An 18,975-nucleotide genomic window follows, 5' to 3' on the forward strand; every position below is an offset into this window, starting at 1 on the left:
TCAGACCCTCCCGCTGTCTGCAGACTGATAAAGCGGTTTCTGAACGATCCGCTCAGTGGATCGTTCATAAACATCCTTATCAGTCTGCAGACAGACTGTATACACGCACTACTGTCGGGAGAACGACCGCCCAGCGGGAGGGTCTGACGGACTCTCTGTAGTAGTGCGTGTACGCACCTTAAAGGTGTGTACACACGCACAACGGCCGTCTGTCAGACCTTCCCGCTGGGCGGACTTTTAGGCGACAGTAGCGTGTTTGTACGCGCTGTCGGCGGACTGATAAGGCCGTTTCTGAACGATCTGAACGATCTGCTGACAGTGCGTACACACGCGCTACTGTTGACTGAAAGTCCGCCCAGTGGGAGGGTCTGAAGGACCCATCGTTGGCGGCCGTAGTGCGTGTGTACGCACCTTAACTGACAATTGTTTAGCACAGACGTCAATTGTTTGTTTGGGTGTATTGTTCTTAAGATGTCTTGGTAAGCATGATAAAACAGTGTTGCATGTTGAGGCAAATCGTGTCAAGGCTACCTTTCATTTAGGTATGGTTAGTCCAGGTTTGACGTAAATGGCTTCTTAGACCACTCATTGAATATTTTTTATCATCTGCCCAAAATATGCATCTCCCCATTCTCAAAACTGTCTTTTCTCCCCGAGATGTAGACCGGTGCTAGAGTCTAGACTTGTGTTCAGTGATACGTTTACTCTAATGCTGGGTACACACCATGCGTTTTCCCACTCGATCCGCGGGTCGATCGGGATCGATTCGACTATTTCCATCGTGCTCGATTCAGGCTTCGATCGTTCCTGCCGTCGATTTTGCATACTTAACATGCAAATCGATGGCAGGACCGATCGAAGCCCGAATCGAGCATGTCTGAAATAGTCGAATCGATCCTGATCGACCCACGGATCAAGCGGGAAACCGCATGGTGTGTACCCAGAATTAGGTTGCTTGGGGTACCAAGTTTACAAAGGTTGCTTTGCTCGTGTTTAGGTGTTGCATCATTAGAATGTGCAGGTTTCTGCCTCAGGTTGTTACCAGGTTTAAAAAAAAACAATGATATATGCAATGTTTTCTAAATATGCGCCTGAGTTTTTTTTTTTTTCTTTTTTGGTTTGTTTGTTTTTTGACGACACAAGTTATGTTTGGTATCACTGTGTTGCTCCATGATTTCTGATTCTCTACACCATTTTTACAAATGCCCAATTTTGGTGGCCACAAAAGTTCAAAAGGTAGTTTATCTATTTATCATTAAATGGATAAAAAAACGGTAGCCTATCTAAACCCATACTACAAAATTACTCTATTGCAATCTGCTGATATATGGAAATAAAGGGAAGTTAAGTATTCACTGTGGCTTACTTTTGTGACTTTCAACATCGAAACAGCACTTTCTTTTTGATATTGTTGAAAACACTGGTAAAAGGAATGCCAGTCAGACTAAAAGGATCTTCCATTATAGAATGAGCTTCACCCTTAGACTGCACCCTTAAAATAACAAAAACAACCCTTTAAATATTTTTACATTTGGCAGTGGGAAAAAGGGTGGCTTCTATAACAAAAAAAAAAAAAAAAAGAAAGAAAAAACAAAGCCCTTGCATGAGTTTTCCTAACAAAATTAGGGCTGGTTCACATGGGCTTCTGCCGAGCTTTTGCTCTGCGCCACGTTCAAACACCAGCATTTAAATGCCAGCGTTTAGACGCTAGCTTTTGAAGGATTTTAGGAAGCGTTCAAAGCTAGCAATTCTGGTCTCTGCTATAGTTTCCTGGCGTTTACCGCCTCTGAAAGAAACATGTTGCTTTCGAGACTAGATGCAACGCCGGAATCTACTGCCAGACTTTCATGAAAGCCTGCATCTGAAACACCGTGTTAAACATCACAAAAACGCCCGTGTGAACCAGCCCTTAGCCAGGTTCTTGAAGCGTTTTTCACAAATAGAAAAACATTATGTAGACATCAGTACAGCTAGAAAGACCTTGGAAGAATCTTATCAAAAACATTGCCTGGTCTCAGAGTGAGAACTTTGAGCGAGCTAGGTTGACACCCTATACACGTTATGATTCTTGATTGATTCAACCACAAATGACTGCTGTGGCTGAGTTCAGTGTACAGTGTGACTTCATTAAGATGGTGAAGAAATCCTACAAAATTACAGAATCTCCAAAGGTGTGTACACACGTCGGATTTTTCCAAACGACCGGTCGTTTGGACGTCTGATCGACCGGTCGTTTGGACGTCTGATCGACCGGTCATTTGGACATCAAATCGGGCGTGTGTACAAACAGTCGTTCAGCTGATAATGCTGGTTTTGACAGATCCACTTGGCGGATCGGTCAAATCCAGTCTTATCAGCTGAACGATCGTTTGTACACATGCCCGATTTGACGTCCAAACGACCAATCGTTTGGAAAAATGTGATGTGTGTATGTACCTTTAGTCACGCTAATGGCTGGACTACGCCTAGATATCTCCTTCAGTAATGAGAATGGAATAAAATGTTTTGTAAATGTGACAAAACCTCTTCTAGAGCACAAAACAGTTATCCAGTTTAAAGGGAACCTGAAGCAAGAAGTACACTATATAGAGGCTGTCATATTTATTTCCTTCTAAACTATACCAGTTGCCTGCCAGCCCTGCTGATTGTTTGGCTGCAGTAGTGTCTGAATCCCACCATAAAAAAAACCATGCAGCTAATCTTATCAGATTTGACAATGTAAGAAACACCTGATCTGCTGCATGCTTGTTCAGGGTCTATGGCTATAAATATTAGAGGCAGAGCTGTTTTTAAGGAAATGCATTCAAGGCCATTGGTCCTGGGAGATGCCATGCCCCTGCCCCCCAATGAAGCCCCACCCCTGAATGAGGCCCCATTTCCCACATATGTTCAATCACCTGCTTCAGCTGTGTGTGTGCAGCATACACACCGAAGAGTAGCAGCATCGCTAGTCCCAGGAGAGCAGGCATCACCAGGATTTGGATGGTATATGTTGCAGGCAGACTCCACTGTGTCTTTCTGTGCCAACTCTTCCCCCCCCCCCCACATCCCTCTGTCCCCCTGTACCTCCTCCTGCGTCTCTGCGCCTCATCCTGCCCCCCTGCACCTCCTACTGTCCCCCAATGTGTTTCCTTCTGTTCCCCATTGTGCTTTCTTCTGTACTCCATTGTGCTGCCTTCTGTCCCCCACTGTGCCTCCTTTTGTACCCCTCTGTGACTCCAATTCCTCTGTGCCACCTCCTGACCCTTTGTGCTACCTCTGCCCCTTTGCATCCCTCTGTCCCACTGTGCCTCCTTCTGTCCCCTTGTGCCATTATCTGTCCCCGTCCCCCTCCTATGCTCCCCCAGCCCACTGTGTAATTGCAGAGCATAGAGCAGCAGAAGTGATCTCACTTCCCTGCCAAAGTCAAGTGTAGAGATGTCCTGAACGGTTCGCATGCGAACTTATTTGCGCAAATGCGGATTCGTGTTCATGGCCAAACACAAACTTTATGGCTGTTCGACCCACCCCCTATACTACATCATTGGGCTAAACGTTGACCCTCTACATCACAGTCAGCAGACACATGGCAGGCAATCGGGCTGCACTCCCTCTTGGATTCCACCCCATGTTCTCACTCTGTGTGCTGCAGTATTAGTGAGAGAAGGGACATTGAACAGATATAGTTAGGAGGTCCGTTAGCTTGCTCCTTGTTGATAATTGTTGCTGAAAAGACCTACCAAAACAGCTCTTTTGAGAGCTAATGTTCTTGTGATGTGTCTTTTTTTTTTTTCATGTGGCCCACTGACACTGCATATACTATCTGTCGCAGCTGGTTCTTGCTAATTGCTATACTGTGTTAGGCCCAGCATATTCAGTGCCTACCTTTTCACAGCACCTGTGTGTGTGACAGCTGCACATTGTATTGTTATACCAGTCACTGTATGCCTTTCACTGCACCTGTGTGACAGCCCGCAGTTTTATATACCAGCCACTGCATACCTGTTCACTGCACCTCTGTGTGACCGCACGCTGTTTTATATACCAGTCTGTGCATACCTGTTAACTGCACCAGGCTGTGTGACAGCTGTACATTGTATTGTTATACCAGTCACTGTATACCTTTCACTGCACCCGTGTGACCGCACGCTGTTTCATACAGCAGTCACGGCATACATTTTACTGCATCTGTGTGACTGCACGCTGTTTTATATACCAGCAGTCAGTGCATCCATTTTCTCTGCACCTGTGTGACTGCACATTGTTATATCAGCAGTCACTGCATACCTTTCACTGCACCTGTGTGACTGCACATTGTATTATACCAGTCACTGCATACCTTTCACTGCACCTGTGTGACTGCACATTGTATTATACCAGTCACTGCATACCTTTCACTGCATCTGTGTGACTGCAAACTGTTTTATATACCAGTCAGTGCATACCTTTCACTGCATCTGTGAATGTACATTGTATTATACCAACAGTCAGTGCATAATACCTTTCACTGCACCTGTGTGACTGTACATTGTATTATACCAGCAGTCAGCCAGGCCGCATGTTGGGTCAAGGGTCCATCTGACCACAGATGCCTGGTCTGCAAAGCACGGTCAGGGCAAGTACATTACTTATACAGTGTGGTGTTAGCCGTTTCTCAGGCTCCCACTCCGGACCGGAATCAAACCCTGATTCCCCGGCCATTACCCGTGGTCATAATGGTGCAGAAAGTATGAAAGAGAGTTGATCATACAGTTGAATGAATGGCAGACTTGCCCTCCATAACAGATTCCGGTTAAAGGATTTCAAGTGTACTCATTATACAGGGCCTCCAAAGAGTCCTGTATTGTTATTTTTCACCACTACCTCCCCGAGTCGGGACTTGCGTGCCGTGCCTGCTGCCTTCCTTGGATATGTGGTGGTAGCCATTTCTCAGGCTCCCACTCCAGACCGAAATTGAACCGATTCCCCAGCCGTACCCTCTCTTTAACAATGGTAGAGAAAGAACCATCAACAGTCTGAGCAGCGATGAACCCCTGGACTGCTTGGTGCGCAGGCTTGACCTGTGGCCAGAGCTGTCACAATTGGCCACCCAACTTCTGGCTCGCCCTGCCTCAAGCGTCCTGTCAGAAAGGACCTTCAGCGCAGCTGGAGGCATTGCCAGTGAGAAGAGAAGTCGCCTAGGTCAGAAAAGTGTTCAGTACCTCACCTTTATCAAAATGAATGAGGCATGGATCCCAGAGGGCTACTGCCTGCCCGAAGACTAAGTAAGTCCCCCCACACAGCATCTCTGCCTGCACGCCATGTGACTGCCTGCCCCAAGAGTCAAGACTAAGTCAGTCCGCACACAGCATCTCTGCCTGCAGGCCGCTTGACTGCCTTCTCCGCCACAACCAACGGTCCAGGACTCCAGGTGCATTCCTGAATTTTTAAGGCCGCTACTAGCAGCAGCCGCTATAATAATTTTTCTAATGAGTATACATGCCTGCCTAATTTTTCTGGCTGCACTGTGGCTGCAACAAAACAAAAAGGCATGTACATGTGTCAATTCGTGATCGTTGCCTTGTCGCTGTGAAGGGGCTTGCGTATCACAATGAAGCAATGACCAGACCTATATGAGTGTGTTGGGGGGCACGCCCAAGATAATAAGGTTGTTTCATTGTGGACAGACCAAATTCGATCAGCTAGACAGTCACTGTTGTCCTGTCATTGAGCTACCTCAGCCCGACCATATGGGCTTGAAAACCACCATCGCCTGCACTCTCGCCATCGTGCGCACCAGTTTGCGGTGTGTTACACAGTGAGTTTGGTTAGTCAGTGTAAAGCAGTACACTACTTACACTACACACGCAAGATGTTTTCAAGCACTTTAGGACTCCAATTTAGGAATGCAATGTGATTGCTGCCTTTTAGGGATTATAACCCTGTGTGTCAAATCCGTAATTTTCCCCGGGACTTTTGGCGTGTATCCCACTCCGCCATGCCCCCCTCCAGGTGTTAGACCCCTTTTGTGGCCAGAATTAGTGTTTGTAGTTTTTCAAGTTCGCCTGCCCATAGAAGTCTATTGCGGTTCGCGATGTTCGCAAACTTTTTCGCAAGTTGACATTTCACGAACAAAGAAAAACCGCGGGCGACATCTCTAGTCAAGCGATGTGCCTGTGCTACTATCCTGTCTGTCTCCTGCTCCCTCTAATGCTGGCACCTCACTCTCCTCATGCATGCATGTAAGCAGAGAAGCAGAAGCACAGTGCTGGACTCCGGTGGAGAAGTAAGAGCACAGATTCTGCTGCACTATGCTCTGCATTAGAATTACACACTGGGCTGTGGAAGGCAGAAAGGTGTTGTGCAACGAAATGCGACAGGATTGGTAAGTTGTTTGTATATTGGGGACTCCATGTATATACATGCATCCACATTATACAGCACATGGTTTATATTCTCCAGTGTATGCTTTTTTTTTTATTATTATTATTATGGGGGGGAATCAGGACTTTTTGCCTGGGATTACAAAAAGCCTAGAAACAGCCCTGATTAGAGGCAGAGGATTAGCAGGATAGCCGGTTATTGCTTAAAAGGAAAAATATGTCAGTCTCACGTCAGGTGTCCTTTAAGCTACTTGTCTTCCTTTGATGCTCAATTTGATGTTCCATTTCCAAGTTCCATACATTTGTGAGACTACGTGAAGTAAAATAACTTAAGATCATTGGGCAGACTAAACAGTAGTCCATTGCTTGCTGTTCCACTGAGCAAAACACAAACTAAATGGGACGTCCTCTATGCTTGCCGTTAGGATATATAAGGTCATGCTATTTACTAGCACAGAATATTTCACATATGGCCAAGTCACATATGACCTGGAAGAAGGTAAAAAAAAGAGATTGCAAGATTGTGGCCTCCATTATAACAATTTTTTACCATCACCTCCTTTAGTGCCACCATATATTACATCCAGTATTATAATCAGCTGCACTCTATCCATTGTAGTGACATCACATATCTCTAGAGGTCCAATACAATCATACTATAGGTCCCTAGGTGATCACAACAGTACTGCAAGAATTAACATGCAGAAACTGTTGCAACACAAAGATACTGGATACATACACACTTGCAGATATTTCAGACATTCGTACACACTACAGACACTGCAAACACACAAAGTCACTGCAGAGATACACACAGCAGACACACACACAATGCAGACACCACTATATTTCTACCTTTTCTCTTCTGTTTAGATGAAGACCGAAAGAAATAAATGCCATCTCCTATTGAAAGAACCCATGGAATAGCAGAATTATCAGTAAATGTATCAGTGCCTTAGAAAGTCACACACTATGCAAATATACACCTTTATATCTAGTAGTAGTGCACAATTTGGCACTTCTAGAAGCTATCAGATCTTTTCACTCACTGATGGACGGGGGACATTATTCCATGTAGCACAAGCTGATGCACTGAATACAGAGGGACACTATTAAGCCTCTTGCACACTACATGTGATTCCAATTTTTATAGGTATTATTTATTCTATTATTTACGAATATATATAAAAAAAAAAAAATTGGAATCACATGTAGTGCGCAAGAGGCCTTACAGAGCACAACTCACATTGCTGCACTGACTGTATTATGACATTACATGTAACACACATTCGCTGGTCCCAGGGGGACATTCCTTTGCATAATAATAGATAGACTCACCCATTCCAGTTTAGTTTGAAAAACAGCAAATGCTGCAACCCGGTAGGCTTTTCTGCCTAGCCATAAATAAATAGAGTATTCTGCTGATTTTTGGGTATGCCTAGGCTTGGGTATCAGAATACTTAGCAACTCTGCAGGCTTTTATGCATGGTCATGGATGCAAGAATGTACCACATTACAGGGAGCTTTGTTAAAGACATCAGAGTCCTTAACAAACCTTTGGACATTAGCCCGAAGCCTGGATATGGACAACAGAGTACACTGCGTACCTGCAGACCAGAGAACATCTATGCCTAGCCATGCACATTAGAATATACTACCATCTGTCTCCCGTAGACATTTATGCCTAGACATGAACATATAGCTACATAGTTACCTAGGTTGGAAAAAAACCCTTGTCTATCAAATTCAACCTCTTGACCCTCGCAGAATATCAAGAAAACAAATGTCACAACGGCAGAAACTAATGGTGTGTACACACTTAATAGATTAATAAATGATCTTAGACCAAATTTACCACCTTCCATGTAGTATGAGAGCATACTCTACACAGTCTATTCTATTGAGCTGAACTCCCCAAAATGCATTCATAGTCTATGATATCTGCAGATCTCATACACACCTTGTTTAACATTCATCTGCATATCGATCAATCATCTGCAGATTTGAAAATCCATCCTGGTGGATCTGATCTGCAGATGATTGTCTGTTAAACAAGGTGTGTATGAGGATCTGCAGATATCAGACTATGAATGCATTTTGCAGGAACAGATCTTTTGCAGATACTGATCTTTTGAATGTGTACAGCATATTTGTGTGCAGCATCTTGCAAATATTTTTATCTGATGGTGAGTTCGGCTCCATAGAATAGACTGTGTAGAGTATGGCTCTCATACTACATGGAAAGGGGTAAAATTGGTCTACGATCTTTTATTAATCTTTCAAGTGTGTACACACCATAACTCCCTAACTGGAGCAGAGTATCACTTATTTACATCTAACAGTCACAGCTGTGGAGGTTTTTCAAAGTAAGGAAAAAGGAAAGCATTCAAATCCCTTTAAAGCATACCTAAAGTGTGCTGTACAAAAATGAAAAGAGAAATAAAGTTAGGATTATTATAAGTTTTTATTTATTTTTTTTAGAGGTAAGGCTCTAAATACCATGGAGCTTTTCATCACTGTCCCCCATTCAAATAATGTGCCTTCAGAACTCCTTGGAAGGCTTTACCAGTGCTTCTGAAGAGGGGTGCAACCCTACTGTGGGTGGGGGTGCCACGAGCACAGAGAGAAAGGACAGGGAAGGCTCAATGGAATCCGGAGCCTTCCCTCTAAATAGGTGAGTATATAACTTATCAGCTCACTTCAGGAATCAAATTCACCTTAACTACTTCTGTGGTAAAATAGTCTACATCTTAACCACTTCTACTGTGAATAACCCATTTTCTTCACACATTGTTATTGTGCATTTGCCCTTCGCACTATAGATAAAATCTAATTTGCAAAGCTTTAATATTAGCTTTTTACTGATAAGTGATACCTTCCATCCCTTGGCTTAATTTAGTTGTCCATTTTTTGTACCATTTGAAAAATCCAATGCCTTCCCTGTATTGTGGGGCTTAAAATGCTATCCCTTAATCTATCCCTTACAAGTGATTTAAAGAGGAACTGTTGTCAAAATATTTTTTTAAATATTCATTAATTAGACAATGTTTGCCCACTGTAACATTTTTAACTTTCAAACGATTTTATTACATTTTCAAAGGAAAGGTTAAAACAGACAAGCAAAATGCTGGAGATATACAATATGGAGAGTGCGTACATATATCTTATTCGAGGATGCATTGCATACAGCTGAGTTAATCTCCTGAGGTTAACATCGGTAAAGGTAAGTTCGGCAATGAGAGTAGTCGCCGTAGCGACTAAAGTACACATAAAAGTCAAGTGGAAGCTGGCAGCGGTAAGGCAACAAGTACCAGCTCCCTTCAGAGTCCAAGCATATTGCCAAGTACACATTTTGCAAAGATCCGTCTGCAGAGGTGACGAATCGTTAGCTAGAGGACTGCAGGTGCCTGTAATAAAAATAAAGTTAGGTTGGGGTAGAGAGTAAAGAAGAGATTCATGAAGGGAAAGGAAGATCTGAGTGAGAAAGTGAGATTCAGATAGTACTGGGAAGGAGGAGAAGGGAGGAGAGGGAGGAGAGGGGCGGGAGATAGAGGAAGGAAAGAGAGAGAAGAGAGGTAAGAGTACAGCCAGCCCGTCGACCGGGCACGGAAGTGGAGGCGTATTATTACCCTCCCGACGCTGGGGATCCACACCAAATTAGACTTCAGTGATATGTTGTGGTACTCAGTGGGAGTAATTGAGAAAGTAAGGCTTCCAGATTGCCTCAAATTTTGGGAGGGTATCATCCAAAATGGCCTTCATTCTGTCGAAGCATAAAGCTGAGCTCAAATTGGATTTAAATATATCAAAGATCAGGGAGGAAGATTTCCAAGAAAGCGCTAACACCCTTTTCGCTGCAAGGAGCACGTGTTGGAGAAGCTTATATTGAGAGATGGACAGTTCTTGGGGCTTCATGCCAAGCAGAGCTATCTGTGGCAATTTAGGGATTTGTGTTTTAAATATAGTGTAGATTACCTGATAGATCCTGATCCAGAATCTGCGCACCTTTGGGCACTGCCACCATATATGTAGGAAAGTCCCTGGTTGGCGGCAGCCCCTGAAGCAGAGGCCCGAGGTGCCGGTTTGGAATTTTGCCAACCGTTCTGGCGCACTGTAACATTTTTTTATCTCCCCAATTTACTTTCTGAAATGTATTGCAGGTGGCACCATTCAAAGCAGTTCTTTCAATAGCACTACAGTTATTGAGTACTGTCACGATTTCGTCAACGCCATAGCGGCAAGCGCATGTAAATGCGCCCAAACTATGATCTGGAGAGCCCCTTTAATTCATTAGCCTGGCTTTTAGAAACTCCGTGCTCTTCCATCTCACCACCCCTGCCCTGGGGGATGTGAGTGAGTGTTTGTTTGTTTGTGTTGTACTTACTGAGTGAAGCCATTCACCCTAAAACCAGACCATCCACACAGGAAAAAGGTTATCTATAAGGGAGGCAATAAAGATTCTCCAGGAAGTTTCTCCCATCCTAGTTTTAAAGATAAGGAGAAGAACAGATCCCCTCAAACTCATTAGGACCCATTCACATTCCTGCCTGTCCTGAGAATACCCAGAGACATGTCCCTGGCTTAATGAGCTTTTGATATCTCATTTCATAGTAGTCCATAATTCAATGAATATTGCATAACCGTTTGGGCCCAGCGGTCCACAACTCACAGTGCGCCATGCGACCAGCGCAGCATACCTTCTGAGACGTTAATCACCTAGTCATCTCGCAGCCTGAGATATCGATTACATAGGCAGGGAAGGTGGCACCCCAAGTGAGTTTGATATCGATTGGTTCAGCGCATGATGACGGAATGTAAAATGTTGGGTTTTATATGATATGTCAGATATCCGCTGAGTTATGGCATACTTGGAGAAACTGCCAATTCTGTCCCTCAGACCATAGGGGCGGACTTCAGCAGCCTGAGGTCAGATTGTTAAGGGTGGAGCAACCTCTCTAGTTACCATCCACACCCTCTGGCAGAGAAAGGGTTAAAACCGACTGACACTCAGCCTGGAGAGAGAGAGCCCAGCCATCCTGTACCATCACGGATTTGGGCTGGATGATAAAAGGATTAATACCCATTCCACAGAACTTTCCAGAATTGGACTACATATCTTCTGTGGGACTTATCGCAAAGGACACGATAACTTGACAAACTGCTCAGACTGTAATCACCTATTTCCATATTGAACCCTTATTATTTCTGTATCAATTTGTTTCTATTGCTATATTTTGTTCTGCATTATTTCTTTAAATAAACGATATAAAAATCGTTCGTCTAAGTGCTGTTCTGAAACAAATCTCCGCCAAAAGAATTCACATCTTCAAAGAGAGACATGTTACCATAGCTACTGGAGCAATGAGACACAGCGCAAAATCAAAGAGTGGTGTGCAGCTACAAGGTGGAGGAGAGTCCCAAGCCCCAAAAGTAAAAAATAAAAGCAACAATGTACCTAAGCGCACTAATGGACAGTGGATGGCTATTCCTGCAGGTGCAGTGATGTCTCAACAAGACAGGTCAGCCGATATAGTGAGCATAAGGAGCAATACAGTACCTCTTCCAGCCGTGTGTGTGGTGGATGGTACCTCTTTCTGTGCATAAATCTTGCTGTAATCCCGATATCCAGGGACAAGCTGGTGCTCTGCTCAGCGTGGATGGAAACTGACCACGTGATCTCCTGGTCAGCTGATACCCAGACTTCCTGTTCCTGGCTTCTCTGCACTCCACCAGTGGCTCCAATCCCAGTAGCAGTGAAGGCAAACAGCAGCACTTCCTGGTTGAGGGAAAATGAGCAGAAATAGTGTACACTGTGCGCTTAAAGAAGCCACGCAGGGGGTTATCACTTACTAGATAAGAGCTTGTTTATTTGCACATAAAAAAATCTGCAGCCTCACTACCCAGTGAGTAGGTAGTGAGGCTGCAGATTTTTTTATGTGCAAATAAACAAGCTCTTATCTAGTAAGTGATAACCCCCTGCGTGGCTTCTTTAAGCGCACAGTGTACACTATTTCTGCTCATTTTCCCTCAACCAGGAAGTGCTGCTGTTTGCCTTCACTGCTACTGGGATTGGAGCCACTGGTGGAGTGCAGAGAAGCCAGGAACAGGAAGTCTGGGTATCAGCTGACCAGGAGATCACGTGGTCAGTTTCCATCCACGCTGAGCAGAGCACCAGCTTGTCCCTGGATATCGGGATTACAGCAAGATTTATGCACAGAAAGAGGTACCATCCACCACACACACGGCTGGAAGAGGTACTGTATTGCTCCTTATGCTCACTATATCGGCTGACCTGTCTTGTTGAGACATCACTGCACCTGCAGGAATAGCCATCCACTGTCCATTAGTGCGCTTAGGTACATTGTTGCTTTTATGTTACCATAGCTGTTTGATATTAAATATTGTTAGTTTTGCCATCTCTAGAAAGGTTGTCAAATTAATTATTTTTCCTACAGGATTTAGCTAGAGTTAGAATTAGCGCATTCGCATGCTTTTATTGCGGATTGGTGGCAGCGACCTGGCCTCTATATGAGAGCACAGATTGTATCGATTGTATATACAATCGAAATTGGACTGTGTGTGGACTCACCAACCAATCCAAAAGGTTACTTTGCCTGCAGTGCTGACTACCTTCAGGATTCCCTCAGGGTCTGAGGCTTTATGGTAAACTGCAGCAAAGGGAACAGGAATTGGTGGGTGACTGCGCATACGTCACAAGTACTTAAATCTTTATAGAAATATGTTACAGAAGGTTTGCGCTATACGGGAGGACATTTCGTGCACACTCTGTCATATTGATGTCTTTGTTTTATTTGTATTCATTTTTAAATCCATTCAGTTATAGATAGGCCACTGTATCTTATGTTCTGTAGTTCTCTTCAAGTGGGACAATTCCCTATGGCTTGAGTACAGCTGATGTTTTCCCATTATTAAAGTAGTAAATAAAAAAAGGACCAGGAAACTATAGACCTGTAAGCTTAACATCAGTTGTGCGTAATTTTTTTGAAGGTTGTGAAGGTTATAATACAAAATTTTATAGCACAAGATAATCTTATTTCAGATCAATGGCATGGGTTTACTAAATACCGGTCCTGTCTCACCAACATGCCCAGTTTTTAAAGTAGTAATGGACTTGTATTTAGATCATGGAAAGGAAATAGATGTAGCATGCTTGTACTTCGCAAAGGCTTTGGACACGGGATCAGTGAATAATGACGCACAGTGCCTATGCATAAAAATAGCGCCGCATTAAAAAGATACGCTTACCGCTATTTATCGTTAGTACTGCATAATAATGGCGCACAGGGAAAAAAAGAAGAAAAACAGCACACACTAACGTTATTTATCGATAGTGGCACACATTAACGTTATTTATCAATAGTGCCGTTCTTTTGCCAAACAGCAGACGTTATTGCCCACAGTAACGTTATTTATCAATAGCGCCCTACATAAGCCAAATTGCAGATGTTATTTAACTGCAAAACGGTGAATGGATTTAATGTAACACTGTCAAGGTTAGGGTTAGGCACCACTGGGGGAGTCTTAGGGTTAGGCACCACCAGGGGGGTGGTTAGGGTTAGGCACCACCAGGGGGGTGGTTAGGGTTAGGCACCACCAGGGGGGGTCTTAGGGTTAGGCACCACCAGGGGGGGTCTTAGGGTTAGGCACCACCAGGGGGGGTCTTAGGGTTAGGCACCACCAGGGGGGGTCTTAGGGTTAGGCACCACCAGGGGGGGTCTTAGGGTTAGGCACCACCAGGGGGGGTCTTAGGGTTAGGCACCACCAGGGGGGGTCTTAGGGTTAGGCACCACCAGGGGGGGTCTTAGGGTTAGGCACCACCAGGGGGGGTCTTAGGGTTAGGCACCACCAGGGGGGGTCTTAGGGTTAGGCACCACCAGGGGGGGTCTTAGGGTTAGGCACCACCAGGGGGGGGTCTTAGGGTTAGGCACCACCAGGGGGGGGGTCTTAGGGTTAGGCACCACCAGGGGGGGTCTTAGGGTTTAGGCACCACCAGGGAGGGTTTAGGGGTTAGGGATAGGTACAGAGAGGGTTCTGTGTGTTAACGCTAAATAACAATAAGGCTTTAACGTTAAATAGCGATAAGCGGCAAACGGATTAGCGGCAACACCGTGCGCCATTATTCGCAGGCACCATTTTCAGATGGATCCTTGGACACTATTCTCCACAACAACCTGGTGCAGAAGCTGAGGATACATGGACTAGGGGAAATGTGTGTATGTGGGCAGAGCACTAGTTTAACCTAAAAAGCTGCAAATACAGTCACCAAGCCTCACAAAGCACAGCACACGGATGATACATAACAGTGTTAAAGGCTCCAAAGTAAAGTTTCACAAACCTCTCATTTGAAACATAAAAAAGGATTTGTACACTTTGTATATCCATTGTAAATTCCATCCTACAAAGCAGCAACATGCATACATATTTTTGAGTGAACACAGTCCAGAAACCACCAGGCTGAACCTAATATTGCACCTCCTTTGTTACATCTCTCGACATGGCCCTTACCAGTTATCAGATTGTCTTTGTTTTACATAAAATGTGATCCTTTGAATTTCCTGTGCTCTACAGTTCCAATAATGTATTATTCCTTTACACAAACTATTGCAATAGGACACAGGTAGAGGAGGGGGTCTTTTAACAATATAAGGTTTGTTAGTTTGAATTTTCAACTAATCAAGGTGACTACTTTACCATAGAGGCTCTTCCCACTTGCTCGTCCAGTTCTATCGGATTTCACGGATGTCAAATCACTGCAAGGAAAAAAAAAAACAGCTGTAACAGACTCAATAAACTGTGTCACCCACCGTTACCCTGGAACTGACCTGCAAGTGAATTTGTACTAGCCCACATATTCAACTCTGTGTTTCCAGCTGTATTTAAAGCGGAATGAAACCAATCATTTCGTCTTTGCTCAAAAAAGATTATTTACAGCATATTATATACTACCACCATTTTTTTTTACAAGAACAGCATTTAACTAGTTAAAAACAGGACATACAAGATCAGTGCAGAGAAAGCTGGAGGCATCCAAACTGGAGATAATGTTATCTTGTGTTAAATTAATTGTATCAAGTGAGGAATGTGACACATTCTCTGACTGTGCAGAAGCTCCTGAACACACAGACACTCAGAAAGCAAGTCTGCCTTCAATACAAGATTAATAAAACCAGTTATGAATAAAACGCAAAGTCAGCTCTCAGAGCAAAAAATGTACTTGAGCTTGTAATTTCTAAATGAATAATAATACTTGCACACAAAAGCAAATATGATAACCGTATGGCATATAAAAAGTAGGAAAACATGTTTTTATTGAATATTCTGTAAAGGTTTTATACCGCTTTAATGATTTGAGTTACCGTATGTAAAAATATCTTTGGATTTTATATGGAAAGTCCATATAAATGGTAAAGACATCTGGTGCAGAGCAATTCTACCGCTGTTCTTGACCTGACATGGTTATCTGGAATACCGTTGACTGATTTTAGTTTGCTAAATTCCTCATTATTTTAATACTGCTGCTCATCTGACACCAACCAGCATGGACTTTTCTGCCTATTGATTCAGTTGCTTATCTACCCTCAGTCTGGATCTTTTACGGCCCCGCTTCGGCCTGTTGATTCAGAAGCTCACCTGTAACTGATTGAACCTTTTACTAAATGTGCTTATGCCATTGATCCTACTTGCTAATCGGTTACAAACCTGGACCTTGCTGCCAATCCTGTTTATTTTGCTGGGTTAACAGGTCATCTGAGGACCTGGAACAGCTACCAACCCTACTTCTGCCAGTTAATTCCATTGTGCATGATACCAACTTGGACCTGCTTCTGCCTGCTAATGTTACAAGTCATTTATTATCAATCTGAGCCTGTTACTATTTCTGCTTCTGTGTACTACTCACCTTTAACCGATGTGGTACTGCTACCAATCCTGCTTCTCTCAGGGCCCATTCGCACTGGGGATCGCAAAAGCTAGCAAAATTGCTAGCGTTTAGCGCAAGGAGGTTTTTTTTCACGATTAATGGCATATTTTTATTGGACATTTTCGTGATTTTTGAGTGCTCACGATTCACAATTTTTAACACTTCAAATGCAAATCACTGAAAACAAAAGTGTTCCATGCACTGCGGTTGTCACAAATCGCCGGTCATCACAGCAGTGAGATCACTGCCATATACATGGCCGGCCTTTGACCTGAGCGACCGGAGCGGTCGCTCAGGGCGCCGGTGTAGTGAAAATTTTTGCTACCTATCATATTTTGCAACTTGCCATAGAGGACAGTGTAGGACTGTGTAGGCGTGGCTCCTCTCTGTTAACACGCCTGTAATTTTTTGCAACCACAGATCCCATTGAGCTAGAAGGGGTATTGTTCCCTCCAGGGGGGGTTATTAGTTGAGCAAGAGGGGGGATTGTTTCCTCGGGGGGGTGGGGGGTTATTAGTTGAGCAGCAGGGGGGATTGTTCCCTCCAGGGGGGGTTATTAGTTGAGCAAGAGGGGGGATTGTTCCCTCCAGGGGGGGTTATTAGTTGAGCAAGAGGGGGGATTGTTCCCTCCAGGGGGGGTTATTAGTTGAGCAAGAGGGGGGATTGTTCCCTCCAGGGGGGGGGGTTATTAGTTGAGCAAGAGGGGAGGGTTCTGTGTGAGAATAGGGTTTGGTTGGGTTGCATTTTCTGATACAGATAGGTTAAAGTCAATGGCTAGGTTGCACTTTCTGATAGCTATACGTATAAATAAGTGCAACCGGTTGCAAAATCTGATAAAGTTGCAAAAAATTTCACCACACCGGCTTCCAGGGGGCGCACGTGCCCCTTGAGTCACTTAAGGCATCGCTTCCCCCCCTCCGATAAGTGCTTTCCCGCAGCACAGCTTCCCTTCCTCTGATTAATGCTCCCCCCCCCCCCCCCCGCTCTTAGCTCCTCTCAGTTCCTCTCCCTCCGATGTTGAGATCGGTGCTGGCAGTGGCTCACCGTCCATCTCGAAAACACCTGCTTTGTTCAGCTCCGGGGCATTCTTCTGAATTAGAAGGGCTTTGCTTGATGACCTCATCAAACGAGGACCCTTAAAGCCACAGTTCAGAAGAATGGCCCGGGAGCTGAGCAAAGCAGGTGTTTTCGAGATGGACGGTGAGCCACTGCCAGCACTGGTCTCTACATCTGGTCTCTACATCGGAAAGAGGGCTACAATAAAGGTAAATGGGGTATATGCCCCAGGGTCTGAAGAGGCTCCCAGGCTTTCCCATTGCCCCTTTTAAAATTTAATCTAGGCAGAGTAATCTAACCGGAGCGCATGTGTGACAGTAGGAGACAGGCAGCAGCAGCAGGCAGGGGAACATTCTCTGTGTGTGTCAGCTTATTTTGCAGCATTGCCACTCTGTCCTGCCTCCCGACCCGACCTGGCCACGGTTCCCTCCTTGAGAGCACAGCAGGCACATGATGTAATTTAAGAAAGAAGGTGCCCTGCTGAAGTAGGAAGCAAACAGAGTGTGTGGAGTCCTTGGCAGCTGCATCCACGGTAAGAGATGCTGCTGTACTTCCACACTGCACGCTTGGGTAGGGGAGGGGTGTATGGAGGAGGAAGAGAGAGCTGCCTGTAATTTACCATCAGTGACCATGGCCCCCTCCTCTTACACACACACAAATGGCAAAAGCAGCAGGAAAGGGGGATGGGGGTTGGACGGACTGAGGAACGAAGAGAGAGAGCTGCCTTCATGCTGGGAATAGTTGTTACTGAGGGGGGTAGGGGCAGAGGGACCACCATGTACTGGTGAAAAAGATGTACAGGAGGCTGCAAACATGAGCAGGACCCTCATTCAGATAAGGGACTGGCTGCAGATCTCCTGCATTCCCCTGGAGGTGTGTAAAATTTGTCATGACTCTATTTGTGGATTCTCTGCAGTCTCTTCCTGTTTTACATCCCCCTTTCTTTGCATTGAATAAGACACCACATCTGCACTATATGTAGTGGTGAGCATTGTGGCTGCCCTTCATGTAATAGGGACATTATGAAAGCGTGTTACACGAAAGACATAATGCTCACACAATTGCACGCAGCTGCCCTTCCCCCGACTTGTGCACCCTGGGGCCCCTGTAAAGTTTTTGACAACATAGCAACAACTCGTCTGTGCGGTGGGGAAGACACTTTTATTGGAGGGAGGGAAGCTAAGTCGCTGGGGGACAGTTTTATCGAAGGGAAGGAAGCTGTGTGCCAGGGGGAGATATTTTAATTGGAGGGAGGGAAGCGGTGCAGCAGGCGCCTCTTATTTGACTCCAGGGAGACGTTCTGCGAGAGGGGAGGCCATGTGTGATCTGCTTGTGTGTGACCTGCATGTGTGTTTGTGTGTGTGATCTGCGTCTGTGTGTGTGATCTGCATCTGTGTGTGTGATCTGCGTCTGTGTGTGTGGTCTGCGTCTGTGTGTGTGGTCTGCGTCTGTGTGATCTGAGTGTGTAATTGGGGTGTGTGTGTCTGTGTGATCTGAGTGTGTAATTGTGTAATTGGGGTGTGTGTGTCTGTGTGATCTGAGTGTGTAATTGTGTAATTGGGGTGTGTGTGTGTGTGTGTGTGTGTGTGTGTGTGTGTGTGTGTGTGTGTGTGTGTGTGTGTGTGTGTGTGTGTGTGT

The 18,975-nt window shown here is 44.8% G+C and overlaps 1 protein-coding gene across 4 annotated transcripts in view; it reads right to left on the minus strand.

Annotated features, from left to right (window-relative positions):
- The window catches only part of LOC137561603 (epidermal growth factor receptor kinase substrate 8-like), a 150,737-nt gene that overhangs the window by 38,255 nt on the left and 93,507 nt on the right, over positions 1 to 18,975 (minus strand). For all 4 annotated transcript variants that reach the window (XM_068272915.1, XM_068272916.1, XM_068272913.1 and 1 more), the window contains exon 4: positions 15,054 to 15,112. In XM_068272915.1, the coding sequence (XP_068129016.1) occupies positions 15,054 to 15,112 (59 nt within the window). The remainder of the gene's footprint in view (positions 1 to 15,053; positions 15,113 to 18,975) is intronic.

The sequence above is a fragment of the Hyperolius riggenbachi genome, chromosome 3 (assembly GCF_040937935.1).
Source record: "Hyperolius riggenbachi isolate aHypRig1 chromosome 3, aHypRig1.pri, whole genome shotgun sequence".
Taxonomy (NCBI): Eukaryota; Metazoa; Chordata; class Amphibia; order Anura; family Hyperoliidae; genus Hyperolius; species Hyperolius riggenbachi.